The following is a 16,170-nucleotide window of genomic DNA, read 5'->3' as shown; positions in this document are numbered from 1 at the left end:
TTCCCAACACAGAGGAGGTGAGCACACCCCCCACCCCCAATGAAATGAGAAGACACATAAACAAGCCTCAAAAGAAGACTTCCAGATCACCTACAGCAACCCCAAAGGGAAATGAGATGGAACTCTCTGATACCCAACAACCTGGACTCCCGGAGCTAGCAACAAAAGAGGATCTGGAAAAAATGAAATCAGAAATAATTTCTCAGATAACAGCAGAGATTGTGCCTATAGTGCAAAGACATGATTAATAAATCTAGAGAGGACACAGATTTAAAAAATGTAGGAGTTAGGACCGGGGATTTAGCTCAGTGGTTCTGCCGCCTGCTTCACAAGCACAAGGACCTGAGTTCAATCCCAGGTACCAAAAATACAAAACAAAACAAAAAAATAGAGGAGCTGAGGAACATGATGGAATCACAACATGGGAAACAAATAGAATCCATAAAACAGATGCAAACAGATTTCCAGGAGATTAAAAGCTCCATTGAAAGTTTACACAGAATGAGCCAATGTGAGGACAGAATTTCAGATATAGAAGATAATATTGCAATTAGTGACCAGGAAAAGAAAATTTGCTTTAAAATTGCAAGGGAACATGAGAAACCAATCCAGCAGCTGCTAGATGATGCAAAGAAGAATAACATAAGACTGGAGTCAATGAAGAAACAGGAGAGAGTGCAGATGACATTAAAAAACTGTTCACAGAAGCGATGGCAGAAAACTTCCCAAGCAGAGGAAAAGAACTTGACATACAGATAACTGAGACATATAGGACTCCAAATAGCCTTAATCAAAAAAATCTACACATAGGCATATAATTGTTAAGATTCCAGAAACCCAGCAGAAGAACAAAATTCTACAAGCAGTTAGAGAAAAGAAACAAGTCACATACAAAGGAAAGCCCATTAGAATCACAGCAGACTTCTCAAAGCAAACCCTCAAGGCAAGGAGAGCTTGGAGTGATGTATTTCAAGCCCTAAAGGAAAACAACTTCCAACCCAGATTGATGTACCCTGCAAAACTATTTTTCAAAATTGATGGAGAAATAAGATACTTTCTTTTTTTTTACCATTAAAAAACTTCTTATTTTTAAATTTTTTACAAACACCCCCACTTGGGGTCAAAATACATCTGGTTAAGTATAAAATATAGTTTTCATCATACAAAAAGTTACACAAAATATAAAATCAATGACACCACCACCTTCAGCCCTCATACTTTCTGGCTGTAATTCTCAGGAAAGGGTGGAGCTCAGTGCTCTGACACAGGACAGTGAACAAAGTGCTTTGGCTGAGGGGGACTGATCAAGTGCTAGTGGCTACAGTAAAGAGAAGCTGGCATCCCCCTCTCCTAACACTGGATGGAAAGGGGGCCCGAGGAACCCTCTAGTTTCTCTTGGCAGTGTCTGGAGGCTCTGATCACGGTGTTGGGGCATTTGTTCCAGAGTCCCTCCTTGGGGTTCACAGAAGTCACAGTGGGCAGCAACCCTTTATATGATTAGAGTGTCAGAATTACACAATTCTGCACACTGGAACAAAGCCTCAAAAGTAATACTAACACATCTGTGTCATTATGCTTCCCCCTAGAGACTAGTAGCTTACATTTGAGATGGGGAGGAAAAAACAGAAATAGAAAAAAAATGATAGGAACTAAAGTGCTGAGAGCATCATCTTGGAATCAATTCCAAGGAGTCACTTGAAAAAAATAGATTCTCCCACATACGTAAGTTTGCAACAGGAGAACAAAGTGCAATAAGGCTCTAAAAAATGGCTTTAAAGACCTTTGGTGGGGCATAGTTGCTACTGCTTTACGCCAGGTTAAACTGTATTCGAAGCACAGACACCTCAGAGCTTTCCTGGAACTCAAAGGAGAAGCACTCTCCAGAGCTCAAGCCCAATCAGCCCTGGAGCGGTTTTTTCTTTTTTCTGTAAGTGTACAAAACAAAAGGAAACACTGACTTTAAAACACTCTTTTTCTGAGTTTACTAAACTGATAATATGGCACAAGAGTTTGGAGTTTGATGTTATTCTAACAATCTGTAATTCCCTTAAAAAAAAAAAAAAAAAAAAACAACCTTGGGAGAACCATGTCGGGTGTCCATTTCTAGCCCCGATCAAAATAGTGAAAATGCCTCAATTTTCAAGGAGATCTGAGAAAACAGAATGGGCCTGAATTTTTCTAGTGTGTTTTTCAACCCATTCAGCAAACACTCCTACATCCCAACACTGGTGCCAGCTGAGGACGAGTCCACGCCGTCTGAGGCCCGAAAACTGCCTGCTGGTCATGGCCTGCACACTGGGGACTCTGAGGCTGGGGGGACCCATACCCCACTGCAGAGAATACAGAGTCTCTAAAGAAGTGAGAGTCCAGAAGAGAGGTGGAAAGAAACAAGTAGGTACAGCTGCTTCTTTTCTTCCACGCGCTCACTGCACATTGTTATTGAGGATGCGAGGATCCACCTCAGTGTATGTGGGTGGTGGCATGAACTTGAACTCAGGAGCATACATGAAGACAGGGCTATCCTGAGACCCATCGGTGTCATCTAGCAGTGGAGTGGTGGGGCTCTCCAATCGGTGGTCTTCAGGAATTATATCCATGTAACAAGGTGGAGCTTCTGGGGTATCAGGGATGTTTAGATCTATCCAGCTCATTTCACAGCTAGCTTGGCTGGCCATGCTGGATGTCCGGCTGCTCGGACCCAACCTGCTGCCAGTCACCAGAGGCAGGTCAAGAATGACTTTCTTGGAGCCAGGGACACTCACATAGATCAGCAAGGAATATTCAACTTGAAGGATGTTACAGCCCAGAATAGATGGCCTGATCTTCTGAACCCAAAGGCTCTTGCCACACCATGACGAACACGTTCCTGAGATAATAAGATTGCCTCTCACTGATGACAACTTCTGAGTGAGCACCTTGGTCTGGCCATTGGCAAGGTAGGTGTGGCCAGCCACAATGGCTGCTTTGGGGACCACAATATGGGAACATGTATTCTCAAAGTCAGTGTGACTATGGTGCAAAACTATATAGTGCAAAACTGTTTTTCAAAATTGGTGGAGTAATAAGATACTTTCATGAAAAAGAGCACCTTAGGAACTTCATGAATACCAAACCAGCACTCCAAAAAATTTTAGATAATACCCTAGGAAAAGACATGAGGATCACAACCGCAGGAAGCTGAGCAGAATGAATCCATCTGGCATGACAAGAAATTAAACACAAACTGGGAGAATCCAACAACAACAAAAAAGTCATGACTATAACAAGTCAATACATACCAGTTATAACCATCAATATTAATGGTCTCAATTCACCAATCAAAAGAAAGAGACTGGAAGAATGGGTCAAGAAGCAAGATCCAACAATATGCTGCATACAAGAAACACACTTAATTCAAAAGGAAACTCATAGACTGAAAGTTAAAGGGTGAAAAAAAACACTCCATGCGACAGGAACCCAAAAAAAGCAGGAGTAGCTATCCTCTTTCCAGAACAAGTGTATTTCAAACCCACACTAACAGTGACAAAGAAGGACACTACATCCTTGTAAAGGGAACAATCCAACAGGAAGAGATAACAATCATAAATATCTATGCACCAAACACTAGTGCACCCAACTATATAAAACAAATACTAACGGACATGAAAAATCATATATGCACAAATACAATAGTAGTGGGGGACCTCAATACCCCATTGTCACAAATAGATCAACTAGATGAAAAACAACAAATGAAATACTAGAACTCAATCAAACTCTTGAGGAAATGAACTTAACAGATGTTTACAGAGTCTTCCACCCCACAAAATCAGAATACACATTCTTTTCAGCTTCATATGTGTGGTTCTCTAAAATAGACCACATACTCACTCATAGCACATATTTAGGTAAGTTCAAAGGAATTGAAGTTACCCCCTGTGTATTATTAGATCATAGTGCGATGAAATTGGAGATCAATGGCAAAAGAAACCGCAAAAATTTCAAAAACACGTGGAAATCGAACAACACACTTCTGAATAACCAATGGGTCACAGAGGAAATTAAAGAAGAAATCAGACATTTCCTTCAATTAAATGACAAAGAAAATACAACATATCGGAATCTATGGGACACAATGAAAGCAGTCTTATGAGGGAAATTCATAGCAGTGAATACTCATATTAGGAAAACAGAGCAAGCTCAATTAACCTGATGCTGAACCTCAAGCTTCTAGAAAAAGAAGAGCAGGATAAACTCAAAGCCCATAAAAAGGAGGAAATTATAAAGATCAGAGGGGAAATCAATGCAATGGAGACCAAGAAAACAATACAAAAAATCAATGAAGCCAAGAATTGGTTCTTTGAAAGAATAAACAAAATTGACAAACCCTTAGGCAACCTTATCAGAAAAAGGAAAGAAAAGGCCCAAATCCATGCAATTAGGAATGAAAAGAATGAAATTATAACAGACCCATCAGAAATCCAGAGGATCATCAATATCTACTATAAGAACCTATATGCCAATAAGATGGAAAACACAGAAGAAATGGACAGATTCCTAGATATGTATGAATTACCAAAGTTGAACAAAGAAGACCTAAAAAATCCTAAATAACCCAATATCAATCAATGAAATTGAAAACGTAATTAAAAACTTACCAACCAAGAAAAGGCTGGGTCCTGAAGGCTTCACTGCTGAATTCTACAAGACATTTAGAGAGGAACTGCTGCCACTACTGTTTAAACTCTTCAACGAAATTGAAAGGGAAGCAATACTCCCAAATTCATTCCTGAAAGCAAGCATCACCTTGATCCCCAAAGCAGAGAAAGACCCAACTGAAAAAGAGAACTATAGGCCAATCTCACTAATGAACATAGAAGCAAAAATCCTTAATAAGATACTGGCAAATAGAATGCAGAAGATCATCAAGAAGATCATACACCCTGACCATGTGGGATTCATCTGGGGATGCAGGGATGGTTCAACATACACAAATCAATAAATGTAATACACTATATCAATAGAGCCAAGGACAAAAACCACATGATCATCTCAATAGATGCAGAAAAAGCATTTGACAAAATCTAACACACATTTATGATAAAACCCTGCACAAAATTGGAAGAGATGGTCTCTACCTCAATCTGATAAAAGCCATCTATGAAAAACCAACAGCCAATATCATACGAAATGGTCAAAAACTGAAATCCTTCACTCTAAAATCAGGAACAAGACAAAGATGTCCACTATCACCACTCCTGTTCAATATAGTTTTGGAAACATTAGCCACAGCAATTAGACAAGAGAAAGAAATAAAAGGAATGAAGATAAGTTAGGTAGATAAGTTTGGTAGAACTCTTGAAGACATTGGCATAGGAAAAGTCTATGTACAAAACCTCACTAGCACAGAAACTAGTATAAAGAATCAACAACTGGGATCTCATCTTATTAAAAAGCTTCTGCACTGCAAGAGAAACCACCAACAGAGCTAAGAGACAACCTACAATGTGGGAAAAAATTTTAGCAGCTGTACCTTAAATAAAGAACTACTATCTAGAATATATAAAGAACTGAAAAAAATCAGACCCCCCAAATCCAAAGACCCAATTCAAAAATGGTCATCTGAAATGAACAGACACTTTTCAGACAAAGAATTAAAAGCACCAAATAAATACATGAAAAAATTTTCAACATCAGTGGTCATTTGAGAAATGCAGATGAAAACAACACTGAGATTCCACCTCACCCCACAAAGAATGGCTGCTATCAAGAAATCATCCAATAACAAATGCTGGCAGGGGTGTGGGGAGATAGGAACCCTTCTCCATAGTTGGTGGGAGTGCAGACTGGTGCAATCACTGTGGAAATCAGTATGGAGAAACCTCAAAGAACTAGGGCTAGAGGCCCCATTTGACTCAGCTATTCCCCTGCTGGGTATCTTCTCCAAAGAATTAAAAGAATCAGACCACAACAATATATGTGCACCCATGTTTATAGTGGCACAGTTTTTAATAGCTAAAGCTTGGAAACAGTCCAAGTGCCCATCAACTGGAAACTGGATAAAGAAAATGTGGGGTTTTTTATAAAATGGAGTACTACTCAGCCATAAAGAATGAGAAACTAGAGACACTTATAGCTTAATGGATGCATATTGAGGCCATACTCTTAAGTGAAATAAATAGGACACACATGTCTAAATACCAAATAGTTTCTCTAGTGTGAGAAACTGAAAGTGTAATTAAGGATTAAAAGGATTAAAACAAATAATTGATAATTTGAAATAGGAAGAAAAGGTCCAAAGGCATAGGGAAGTGGGAAGGGAGGGGGAAAGGAAAAATTATGAGAAAAGAAAAAAAAATGGCAACAAAGTCTATGTAAATAGGGAAGGGTGGAGGGGTGAAGGGCACACAGGTAATGGGGAAAAAATAAGAACCAAGACACATCATGTATAGGTACAAACACCCAATGATAAATGTAAATGTATTGTATACCTAAAATGTACCAATAAAGGAATTTAAGGGAAAAAAAAGTTTGAAGCTCATAAAAACAATTTAAACTAGAAAGCTACTTCTTTTAAATAAAAACCCACTGCATTCCAAAACAAAAAAAAAGGTCTACTATCTAGAATCTATAAAGAACTGAAAAAAATCAGACCTCCCAAATCTAAAGGCCCAGTCCAAAAATGGGCATCTGAAATGAACAGATATTTCTCAAAGAAGTAGAAATAGCAAATAAACATATGAATAAATGTTCAACCTCACTGGTCATTTGAGAGATGCAAATGAAAACAATGCTGAGATTCCACCTCACTCCAAAAAGAATGGCTGCTATCATGAAATCAACCAACAACAAATGCTGGCAGGGCTGTGGGGAAAGAGGAACCCTGCTCCACTGCTGGTGGGAGTGTAGACTGGTGCAAGCACTGTGGAAATCAGTATGGAGAAACCTCAAAGAACTAGGGCTAGAGGCCCCATTTGACCCAGCTCTTCCCCTGCTGGGGATCTTCCCAAAAGAATTAAAAGAATCATACCACAGTGATATATGTGCACCCATGTTCATAGCAGCATAGTTTGTAATAGCTAAAGCTTGGAAACAGCCCAAATGCCCATCAGCTGGAGACTGGATAAAGAAAATGTGGGGGTTTTTAATAAAATGGAGTACTACTCAGCCATAAAGAATGAGAAATTAGAGACATTTATGGCTAAATGGATGCACATTGAGGCAATCCTCTTAAGTGAAATAAATAGGACACACATGAAAATACCGAATAGTTTCTCTAGTGTGAGAAACTGAAAGTGTAAATAAGGACTAAAAGGTATAATAGATAATGTGAAATAGGAAGAAAAGGGGCAAAGGGGAAGGGGAAGTGGGAAGGGTAGGGGATAGAAAGAAGAAAATGGAATTAATATGTGAAAATGAAAAAATGTAAACAAAGTCTTTGTAAATAGGGAGGGATGGAGGGGTTGAAGGGAGAACAAGGGAATGGGGAAAAATAAGGACCAAGAGAGATTATGTAAGGGTACAAATTTCCAATGATGAATGTCATTATATTGTATACCTAAAATGTACCAATAAAACAAAATTTTAAAAAAATATTGTGATTGTTTTTCTGGTGAACAAGAGTCCCAAAGATGTAATGTAAGAAATCTTAAAAATATAACAGAGGGCCAGGGATTTAGCTCAGAAGCCAGTGCCTGCCTTGCAAGAGCAAGGTCCTGAGTTCAATCCCCTATACAAAAAAAAAATATATATATATATACACATACATATATATATAACAGAAACATAAAATTCACACATAATCTCAGAGATAATCATGGTTACCATTTTACAGTATTTTCAATTAATTTTTCACATCATCAAGATCATATTCTGTATTCTATGTATAGGTTTTACATCTGTTCTTTCATCTTCATGTCATAAGCACTTTTCAATGTCATAAATATTATTTCAAAACATTATTTTTTAAATCTGCCTAATATTCTCTTGTAAGGAGCAGCTATAATTTATTATGAACATTATGCAGTTCACCCTTGTCCAGTCAAAACTCCTTCTTCAATGCCTTCCTTCCAGGTCTTGGATCACAAGAGTGCAGCTGTGGTCCTAGCAAACATTCCTTCCTACAGAAGAGGAACTGGGATGTGGCCTGGGGAGGGGAAGAGCTGTTACAGCACCAGGAGGAAGAGTTTCCTACTGTTCTGTGATTTCCCATCATGTGTCTGAACTCTCTGAAAGGTAACGGTCAGTGCAGATGGAGGGGCAAAATCAGGCCTCCCACCATGGGGTGCCTCGGCCTCACAACCCCTGTTCATGCCAGCCCGCTGAGCAGGGTGAGTTAGTCTTTCTCTAAGTGATGACTCCACAAATTGGTCATGAATCAGGCAAATGGGTCCCTCGATAATTCCAGCACATAAAACTCTTACAAGGATAAATAAGTCACATCTTTACCTGATTTACAGTTGCCTGTTTCCCGAAAGCAGGAGGGAACACTTCCTCTGAGGCAAGATCCTGTGAGAAGCTGACATGGCAGGAAGCTCACCTGGCTAAGTCATTACATCCTACAGCCAGCACTTCTGCACTGATGGCCCTGGGAGATGGAGACCAGAGGCTCAGTCACACCTGAGGTTTACAGCTCTGGGAGGGATTCTGCCATCCTAGTTGGAAAAATGACAGAGGCGGCTGACCAGCTTCAGGCCTTGCAGTTTGCAGAGGAGTTGACAAGCACTGAATTCTTCTGTTGGACATTGATGTCACACCCACAGTAAAGGCTGGAATGCAGGAGTGGAGACAAGCAAGGCACAGGAGGGCATTTGGTGGGGGTGTGAGGACGCAGGAAGTTACAGGAAGAAATGCTAAATGCAGGAGAGAGAGACAGACAGAAACCAAAAAAAAAAAAATTAACCTCATGAGGAATCAATTAAATGCAGTTAACACCAAACGATCACATTTTACCTACACAATTTAGAAAATTTATGCATAACAGAAAATTACCAGCACAGGCCAAAAAGACATTCTTATGTTCTGTTATCAGTGGCATACATCTGTATTTCATAATGGAGTCAAAAGCCAATATCCATGTGTTTTGTTGTTATCCCACATCTTTCATAAAGAAAATATCAGTGTTGTCTCCAGTGATTTAGATACAGGCATATTCATGCAGTGTTATTTGTAATGCCAAAATATTGGAAACAGCCTAAACATCCCAAAATAGAGAATTTGTTTAATTCTAATAACCACATTGATGGAATACCAAATAGTGATTTAATATTTATATTTTTAAAATACTTTTTAATCACATAGGAAAGTGCTAACAAAAACTGAGATGCAGTAGAATCCCAATTTTGTTAATTGACAGATGGTAGAAATAGATATCATATATGTGATACATACGCGTGTACATATACATATCATACATATACAGAGAGAGACAGAATCAGAGAGAAAGAAAGACAAAGATGGAGAGGAACAGAAACAGTGTCAGGAGTAGCCTGAAGTCTGGGCAACTTAGTGACAGTTTGATCCCACTATCCTCATGTAACCCATCTTAGACACATCTTAAAAAGAAATATAAAGTAAATAGATGTAGTTTTGAAACTTTAAAATCACTACCTAGGCGGCCTATTCCAAATGATTTGGGAATGACTTGTTCCTCGATGTATCTGTTGGTCATAAATCAGAGGATTTCAGATATGGTTATGGGTTTTAGAAACCTCTGTGGAGGTGTGAGGTCCTTAATCACCTAAAGTTTCCATGACATCATACAGGGGGCGCTAAGATGGTCTCAGTGTTTCAACAGCCCAGCAGAAATCCTTGTTCTTGGAAGGAGGCTGCAGAGGTCAGCCCACACCTGGACTTCCTCTGGCTTTATCTGAATTTTGTCAGCTCTCTAATGCAAGTTGTTGGGTCAGCAGTTCTGCAGCTGGTTAGATGTATCTTTGATTAATAAGAGAATGGGAAGATAAATTAAAAGATACTGAGAAAAGGACATTTGCTTAGTATGCAGAAATCTTATAAAACAGTGCTTCCCTTAAGAAAAAGTAATAAAGGAATCTGTAACAGTAATAATGTATTTGACCCAGAACTCTACTTTGTTCGTGCACCACTTGGCCTTTCCTCCTATTCAATCTGTTAGGACCTACAGAGAAACCTAAGAGGCACAAACACGGTTGTGTATAGAGGGGATGATGCTGCCTTCCTTAAAGAGGTTATATATTAAATGTAATTTACCAAAATATGTAGACCATATGACTATATGAATCAGCCAACAGGTCTGTTTACTGTGCTCAACAAAAGACACACAGGTTGAGTATCCCTCATGGGAAATACACAGATTTCAGAGTTTTTTATATTTGGAGATACATGCATAGGCTTTGGTGGTTGAGCATACTTAATCTAAAAAATCTAAAATATGAAACTTTCCAGAATCTGAAATATTTTAAGTGTCAGAACTCAGGAAGTTTTGGATTTCAGATTTTCAGATGAAGGATCCTCAACCTGTACCAGTCTGCTTTTAGCGGCAGTGTCACCTCCAAACTGGAAATTACTCAAAGCTCATCAGTGGTAGAATGGACTAGTACACTGCAGTGCATACAGCATTGGGCAGTAGGAATGGACACCCGAGGACCATGGAACAGTACTATGTTCAAACAAAATATTTCATGCTGCAGGACTCTATTTATAAAATGGACCAAAACAGGCTAAAGTAGTCTATCCTTTTAGAAATTCACCTCTGAGAGTGTTAAAGTCTAGAAGGGAGGCTGAGGAGGGCTTTGGGGCACTGGTAATACCCTCAGTTCTATCCATGTGATGGTTACACTCCTGTGTTCACTTTCTGAAAAACTGGGCTCTACACTTGGGATGTTGCTCTCTGTACAGACAGTATATAAAAATTAACAAGGTGCCTGGAATATAATGATATTGTTTATTAGCATCATTATTATACAATTCTCATGCACTGGCAAAGTCTTGTGTCTGAATCTAGACTAGTACAGAGAAATGAAGAAGAAGAGTAAAAAAGAAAGACAAAGACACAGGACACAGTGAGCAATCCCTTAGTGCCCCCCATCCATGATCCCTGCTTGCTGGAGTCCTGGCTTTTGTGCAAACTTCTCCATCCCAGTGTGAGTGAGACCTTCGACTTGCTTCTTACAAATAATGACAAAGATGACAGGATATAAACAGGATATATCACATGAGATGATAGCACCCACCTTGCAAGATTCTCATCCTGGCCCTCTGTTCCACACTGAGGAACCCCAAGTAGCATGTAACTTCAGCAGTCCTCAAATGACTGAAGCATGCAGTGCTGCAGCTGGAGAACTGGGTGCTATCAACACCATGTAAGCAGGGATGTGGAAGCAATCCCAGTCAAGCTTCCAGCCAAGAATGTAGTCAACTTCTTGGTTATAGGCTTACAAGACTAAGTGGAGGGGTTAGCTAAGCAGTGCCTGGATTCCTGACCTAGAGGAACCATGACATGACACACATAATACATATATGTTGCTTGAAGCTGTTAAGTTTGTAGTGATCTGTTACACAGCAATAAATAACTAATACCAGGGAGAAGGCCTCACACTATGCACCTGATGGGAATACACTATTCTGATATGAATTGAAATTGTGCCCCTACCTTCCAAAGCATTTATGTTTCCAATGGCCCTGTGATCTGGACTTTGTTCCTATGGCAGATGGCCAACTGTTCCCCAGAAAGGCAAAGCCCAGGGTGAACCATCACTGGGACCACCTAGATGTGGATCATAGTTTAACCACCATTTGATGTTGGGCAAGTTCCTTCACTCTGCCAGGTCTTGGTTACTTTTGTGTCCAGTGGGGGGGAAGGTGGACATATTTTGCCTGACACAAAGCACACTATAAAGACTAGTTTTCTTACAAACATACGTGTCAGAAACATAAGGATCAGATAGAATGAGAGATATTTTGAAATATTCTTGACCTAAGTAAAGCAAGAGAGTGAAATTAAAGCCATCTGATGCAAAGACAAAAAGAGCAAGATTCCCTTCCATTGACAGACCTCAACACACACACACACACACACACACACACACACACACACTTCTACAATATACAGCACCAACTCACCCACACAGATCAATACACCAGAGCAAGAGAGAAGTAAGTAGGCAGGGCTGTTTGCCAAAGACAGAAGTCTGTTGAACTGTTGTGCTGTATTTCTGGTCAATAAATCATTCTGCCCTGAAAGAGTTCCTCCAACTCTGACTGTAATTGGAACTACCTTTCTCAGGGGCTGTTTGTTACGTTCAAGGTCAGAAGACAAGTGCTGGTTTCCCACCTGGGAAGGGCTCTGCACTGTGTGGAGAGCCAGCTGACAAGTCCACCTGCTGCTGTTGAGAATCTGGGAAAAATGGACTGCAGCTCACTCTGACTTCTTTCCATGTTGAATTTCCAAAACATTTCAACAGTCTCACAGATGCTTCCCCTAAAACCAGTGTCTATTAATTGGCTGTTGATTAATGCTCAGTGCAGAAGAGGGACCAACTCCAAAAGGAGTCAGGTACTAACAATGGCTGTAGTTTTGAGTCCTAATTCAATGCTAGGCACTGCACTAACCAAGTATGCCCCATGCATTACTCTACTTATATCCATGGTCCCTCCACCATCAATTGGTGTTTTACAGATGAAGAAGCAAGCCCAGTGAGATTAAATACTTTGCTTGTGGTCACAGAGCTAGTTGTTGGCATAATTAACATTTGAACTATAACATCAAAAGGCTGACATCAAAATTCATGTCCTATGCAAGAAGCTACATTCTAGATTCAACCAGGAGACAACTGTGTGGTCATCAAGTCCCATGGTTGTTGATCGTCTTCTGTGTAGTGTTATCTATGTATGTGAAGCAGTAGTCTGGTTCTCAGAGCATTCGCAGTCCCATGGGCACAATAAAGAACTCTCAGGTAAGAACTGTGCACAGCTCCAGTGTCATGGAGATCTGTATAAGCACACTCATGGGACTGGATGGAGAGACAGTTGCCCAGAAATCACAGGGCCAGGAAGTGTTTCTTACAGCAGAGAGGATGGGAATGGTGGTAGCACAGGTAAGGGTGAGACTTGATGCACGCAAAAGTTGAGAAGAGCATCATGGGAGCTCTGCCAGGGAGAGGGCCATGTGCCAAAGGCAGGGAAGTGGGGATAGGCAGGGACCTTGGACACACTGTCAGGTGAAGAAGGATGGAAAAGGATTTGTGAAGAGCAACGATGGGAACCAGGCCAGGCAAGAGGATCACACACCTAAGAACCTGCCATCTGGCTGAAGAGAGGGCTTCATTCTACAGCCAGTGGGGAGTTTGCTGAAGAAGACATTGAGGATGACACCCACATGCTAGAAGATGTCCACTGGTTTAATGGGTCCCATTCACAATGCTGACAGAGGCCAAGGGGCAAACCCCAGAACCCACAGGACCTCTCCAGAGGCAGGAGTGAGTTAGGAATGGGAACTTATTACCAGGAGGCCAGCGTCAGGCCTTCAACCTATCATGCCCCACTCTCTGCCAGGCCAGGAGGTCAATGTAGAGGCGTCACTGGGAAGCCAAGTGTGGCTTGTCCTCATCTCTGTAAAAGACCCCTGATACCAGCAGACACAATGCAAATGGTCCCTTGTTCACCTCTACCAAAAGATAAGCGAGAGACCCTGGCCTGGAGCCCTTATCTGTAGAGCTGTAGTCAGCAACCCTTGATTTTAGTCAGATAAGTTTGCACACCTTGGAAGCAATACCCCTAGAGCAGCTGACCCCTCTACGACACACTACTATAGGACTGCATGGCCAGATAGCTTTTGTTAGGGGCTGAGGGCAGATGGGAACCAAGGGCCAAGTTTCTGCTAAAGAAGCCAAAGACTCTTGTGCACACTGCAGAGACTGGGAACCAGATGTGGAGTTGGAAAGAAGTTTAATAATAGTAAGCACACTTCCTTGGAAAAGAGGACTTAAAGGGAACTGGTTGTTTGGAGGAGGAAACCAGCACTGTTTTTATAATAACCCTCCTCAGTCTATAATGAGAAAAACTCTCTTCTGCTCAGAGTGGACTCCTAATGTGAGTCACCCTGAGACTAGGCTTCCAACTGCTTCTCCTGAGCCCAGGAAGTGGGTGCATAATGGAGCAGTCAGGTGTGAATTATAGAAGCCCGTCAAGGCAGGAAGCACGGTGAGTTATAATCATGGGGTAAATTAATTCCACATAAGTGGGATCAGCAGTTAAATAAATAGCATCCCCAGTGTTAACCCTGTGTACAATGCTGTGTCTGTCCCTTGCCAAGGGACAAAAAAAGCCCACGGCTGAGCAGAAATCAGGTCACAACAAGGTCACCTACCCGCTGTTAAGGGCAACTCCTCTGGAAAGAAGGCAGACACATTCTCACATCAGAACAGACACCGCCATTTAGGAGAAGATGAAGGTATGTGGAGAAGAAGCTGCCTCCTGTGATGGCTCCACCAGCTTACAGTGGCCAGCATGCTCTGCCCTTGGAGTGGCCTGGAGAGTGGGCTTGAGATACCTAGGATTTGGGGAAAACTGTGGGTAATGAATTCTAAGGACGGATCCACGAGGAGCTTCTATTCCAGGCAAAATTCATGGTGGTCTCAAATTATAAGCCCCTTGTTTGTTTGTTTGGGTTTTTTAAGGCTCTGTCCCTTTCACAGTTTAAAAGTGGGTTTTCTTGGGACCTGGGTTTCTTGGGACCACAAAGGCAGTCAAGTGGGTATGAGGTAAGCCAGGTGAGGATGGCCAGGCTTGAATTTCAGCTCAAGCTCCTGGTCTACAATACTATATAGCATTTTTGGAGGACTAAGTTACATTAAGTGAAAAGCAAAAAGTCCCTAATCTAAATTCTGACACACTGAAGACACACAAATAAATAGACAGTAAATAACTAGCAGCTCTCTTTCCTCTACTCCCTTTCCTGCAGAACAGTGGGGCCAGATAAGAGAGAGCATCCATAGTGGACATATGCCAAGGAGGCCAGACTTGAGATCTCCCCAGGACAGGGAGAAGGCCCTGTCATTGAGGTAATTCTCAGCCAGGACTTCACGGGGCTGATTCCTACTCTCTGTACTGGCTAGAACCTTAAGCTACACTAAAGTGAAACTGCAGCCATGGGCTTCCAGCATAGGTTAGGGAGGGAGTGTGAGAAATGCATTCACTTTTCCAGATCCAAAGAGTGAACTTCAGAGGCAAGAAGAGCAGTGAACGTGAAGTCTTTTAATCAGTCTTTCAAGGCTGGGCATCTGCTGACCAGGCACACCCAGCACTGTTACAGGGAGCAATTTATCCCCTAGCACGCAGGCCTCTTCTGGAAGTTTCTCATTGGCCAAGTACTGCAGAGGTTACAATCTTCTCCTGACAACACCTAAATTTTATTTTTCTCTGTATAAGGCAGTTCCTTGGCCTCTCTCCTAATTTGAGTTTGAACTTCTTCATAATACTGTCTGTTATTTATTCTGGGACTTCCTGGGAAGCAGATGTTCCCGTGACTTTGTGATTACTCTGTTTCTACTTAGTCTTAGCTATCATGGCTTTATTTTTCTTTCTTACTAGTTGATTTCTCTCCCAAGGTCCCGTTTGCTCAGGGATCCTTTAAATGCTAGAGCTTTTTCAGGCAGTTAGTGTTAACTGCCAGTACTTTTCCATTCAGAGTTAACTATTTCATCTTGAAAATGGAGCGTTTTAAGTTTTTTTCATACAGGGAGAAACACTCCAAGTTCTTTAACACCAGCTTCTAAACATTTTTCTTTATATACCCAGTTGAATAGAGTCAAAGAACACCAACATCCCTGCTATTCCACTTCACTCCTGAATTTGGTAATTGGGAGGGTGGGGCTTAGGCGGAGCAGGAGGTGAGACTTGCAGAGGAGCAGAATGAAGACATTCACTAAACCTGCTGAACATGCAATTTGCATGACTCATTTCCTAGTTGTGTTAAAAGAAAAGACCCTACCATTATGTACTCGGTTTTATACTATGGATGAATTCCTTCTGGTCTCAAAAATAACTCACTCATTTTATTATGCTAACCCTGATTGTAAAATGAAAGTTATTAAAATAGTTCACAACCACAGGCAAACAATCATATATAATGTGACCAAATATACAGTTTGCCTGGAATTTTTCCAGTTTTAGCACTGAAAGTTTGCATCATGGCAAATCTCTCTGTCCTGGGGA

The 16,170-nt window shown here is 41.0% G+C and overlaps 1 protein-coding gene and 1 pseudogene across 13 annotated transcripts in view; one reads left to right on the top strand and one right to left on the bottom strand.

The window, feature by feature from the left end:
* Positions 1 to 10,026, top strand: part of Pyroxd2 (pyridine nucleotide-disulphide oxidoreductase domain 2) — a 38,013-nt gene extending 27,987 nt beyond the window's left edge. For 5 of the 13 annotated variants that reach the window (XR_015440404.1, XR_002392611.2, XR_002392610.2 and 2 more), the window contains 2 exons: positions 8,053 to 8,214; positions 8,439 to 10,026. Coding sequence is in view for 1 of the 13 variants with exons in the window: in XM_087185103.1 (XP_087041229.1) it covers positions 8,053 to 8,086 (34 nt within the window). In the remaining 12 variants the exon portion in view is untranslated. Of the gene's footprint in view, positions 1 to 8,052; positions 8,220 to 8,438 lie in introns of those variants that run through there. The other 8 variants (XR_015440399.1, XR_015440401.1, XR_002392604.2 and 5 more) reach the window with 4 other exon arrangements.
* Positions 1,509 to 7,797, bottom strand: LOC110347657 (thioredoxin-interacting protein pseudogene; annotated as a pseudogene).
* Positions 10,027 to 16,170: the final 6,144 nt, after the last annotated feature.

The sequence above is a fragment of the Heterocephalus glaber genome, unplaced genomic scaffold (assembly GCF_053883595.1).
Source record: "Heterocephalus glaber isolate CG9 unplaced genomic scaffold, H.glaber_assembly_v1.0 deba00001497, whole genome shotgun sequence".
Classification (NCBI taxonomy): Eukaryota; Metazoa; Chordata; class Mammalia; order Rodentia; family Bathyergidae; genus Heterocephalus; species Heterocephalus glaber.
Note: the sequence above shows the minus strand (reverse complement) of the source record. Positions and strands in the feature narration are given on the sequence as shown.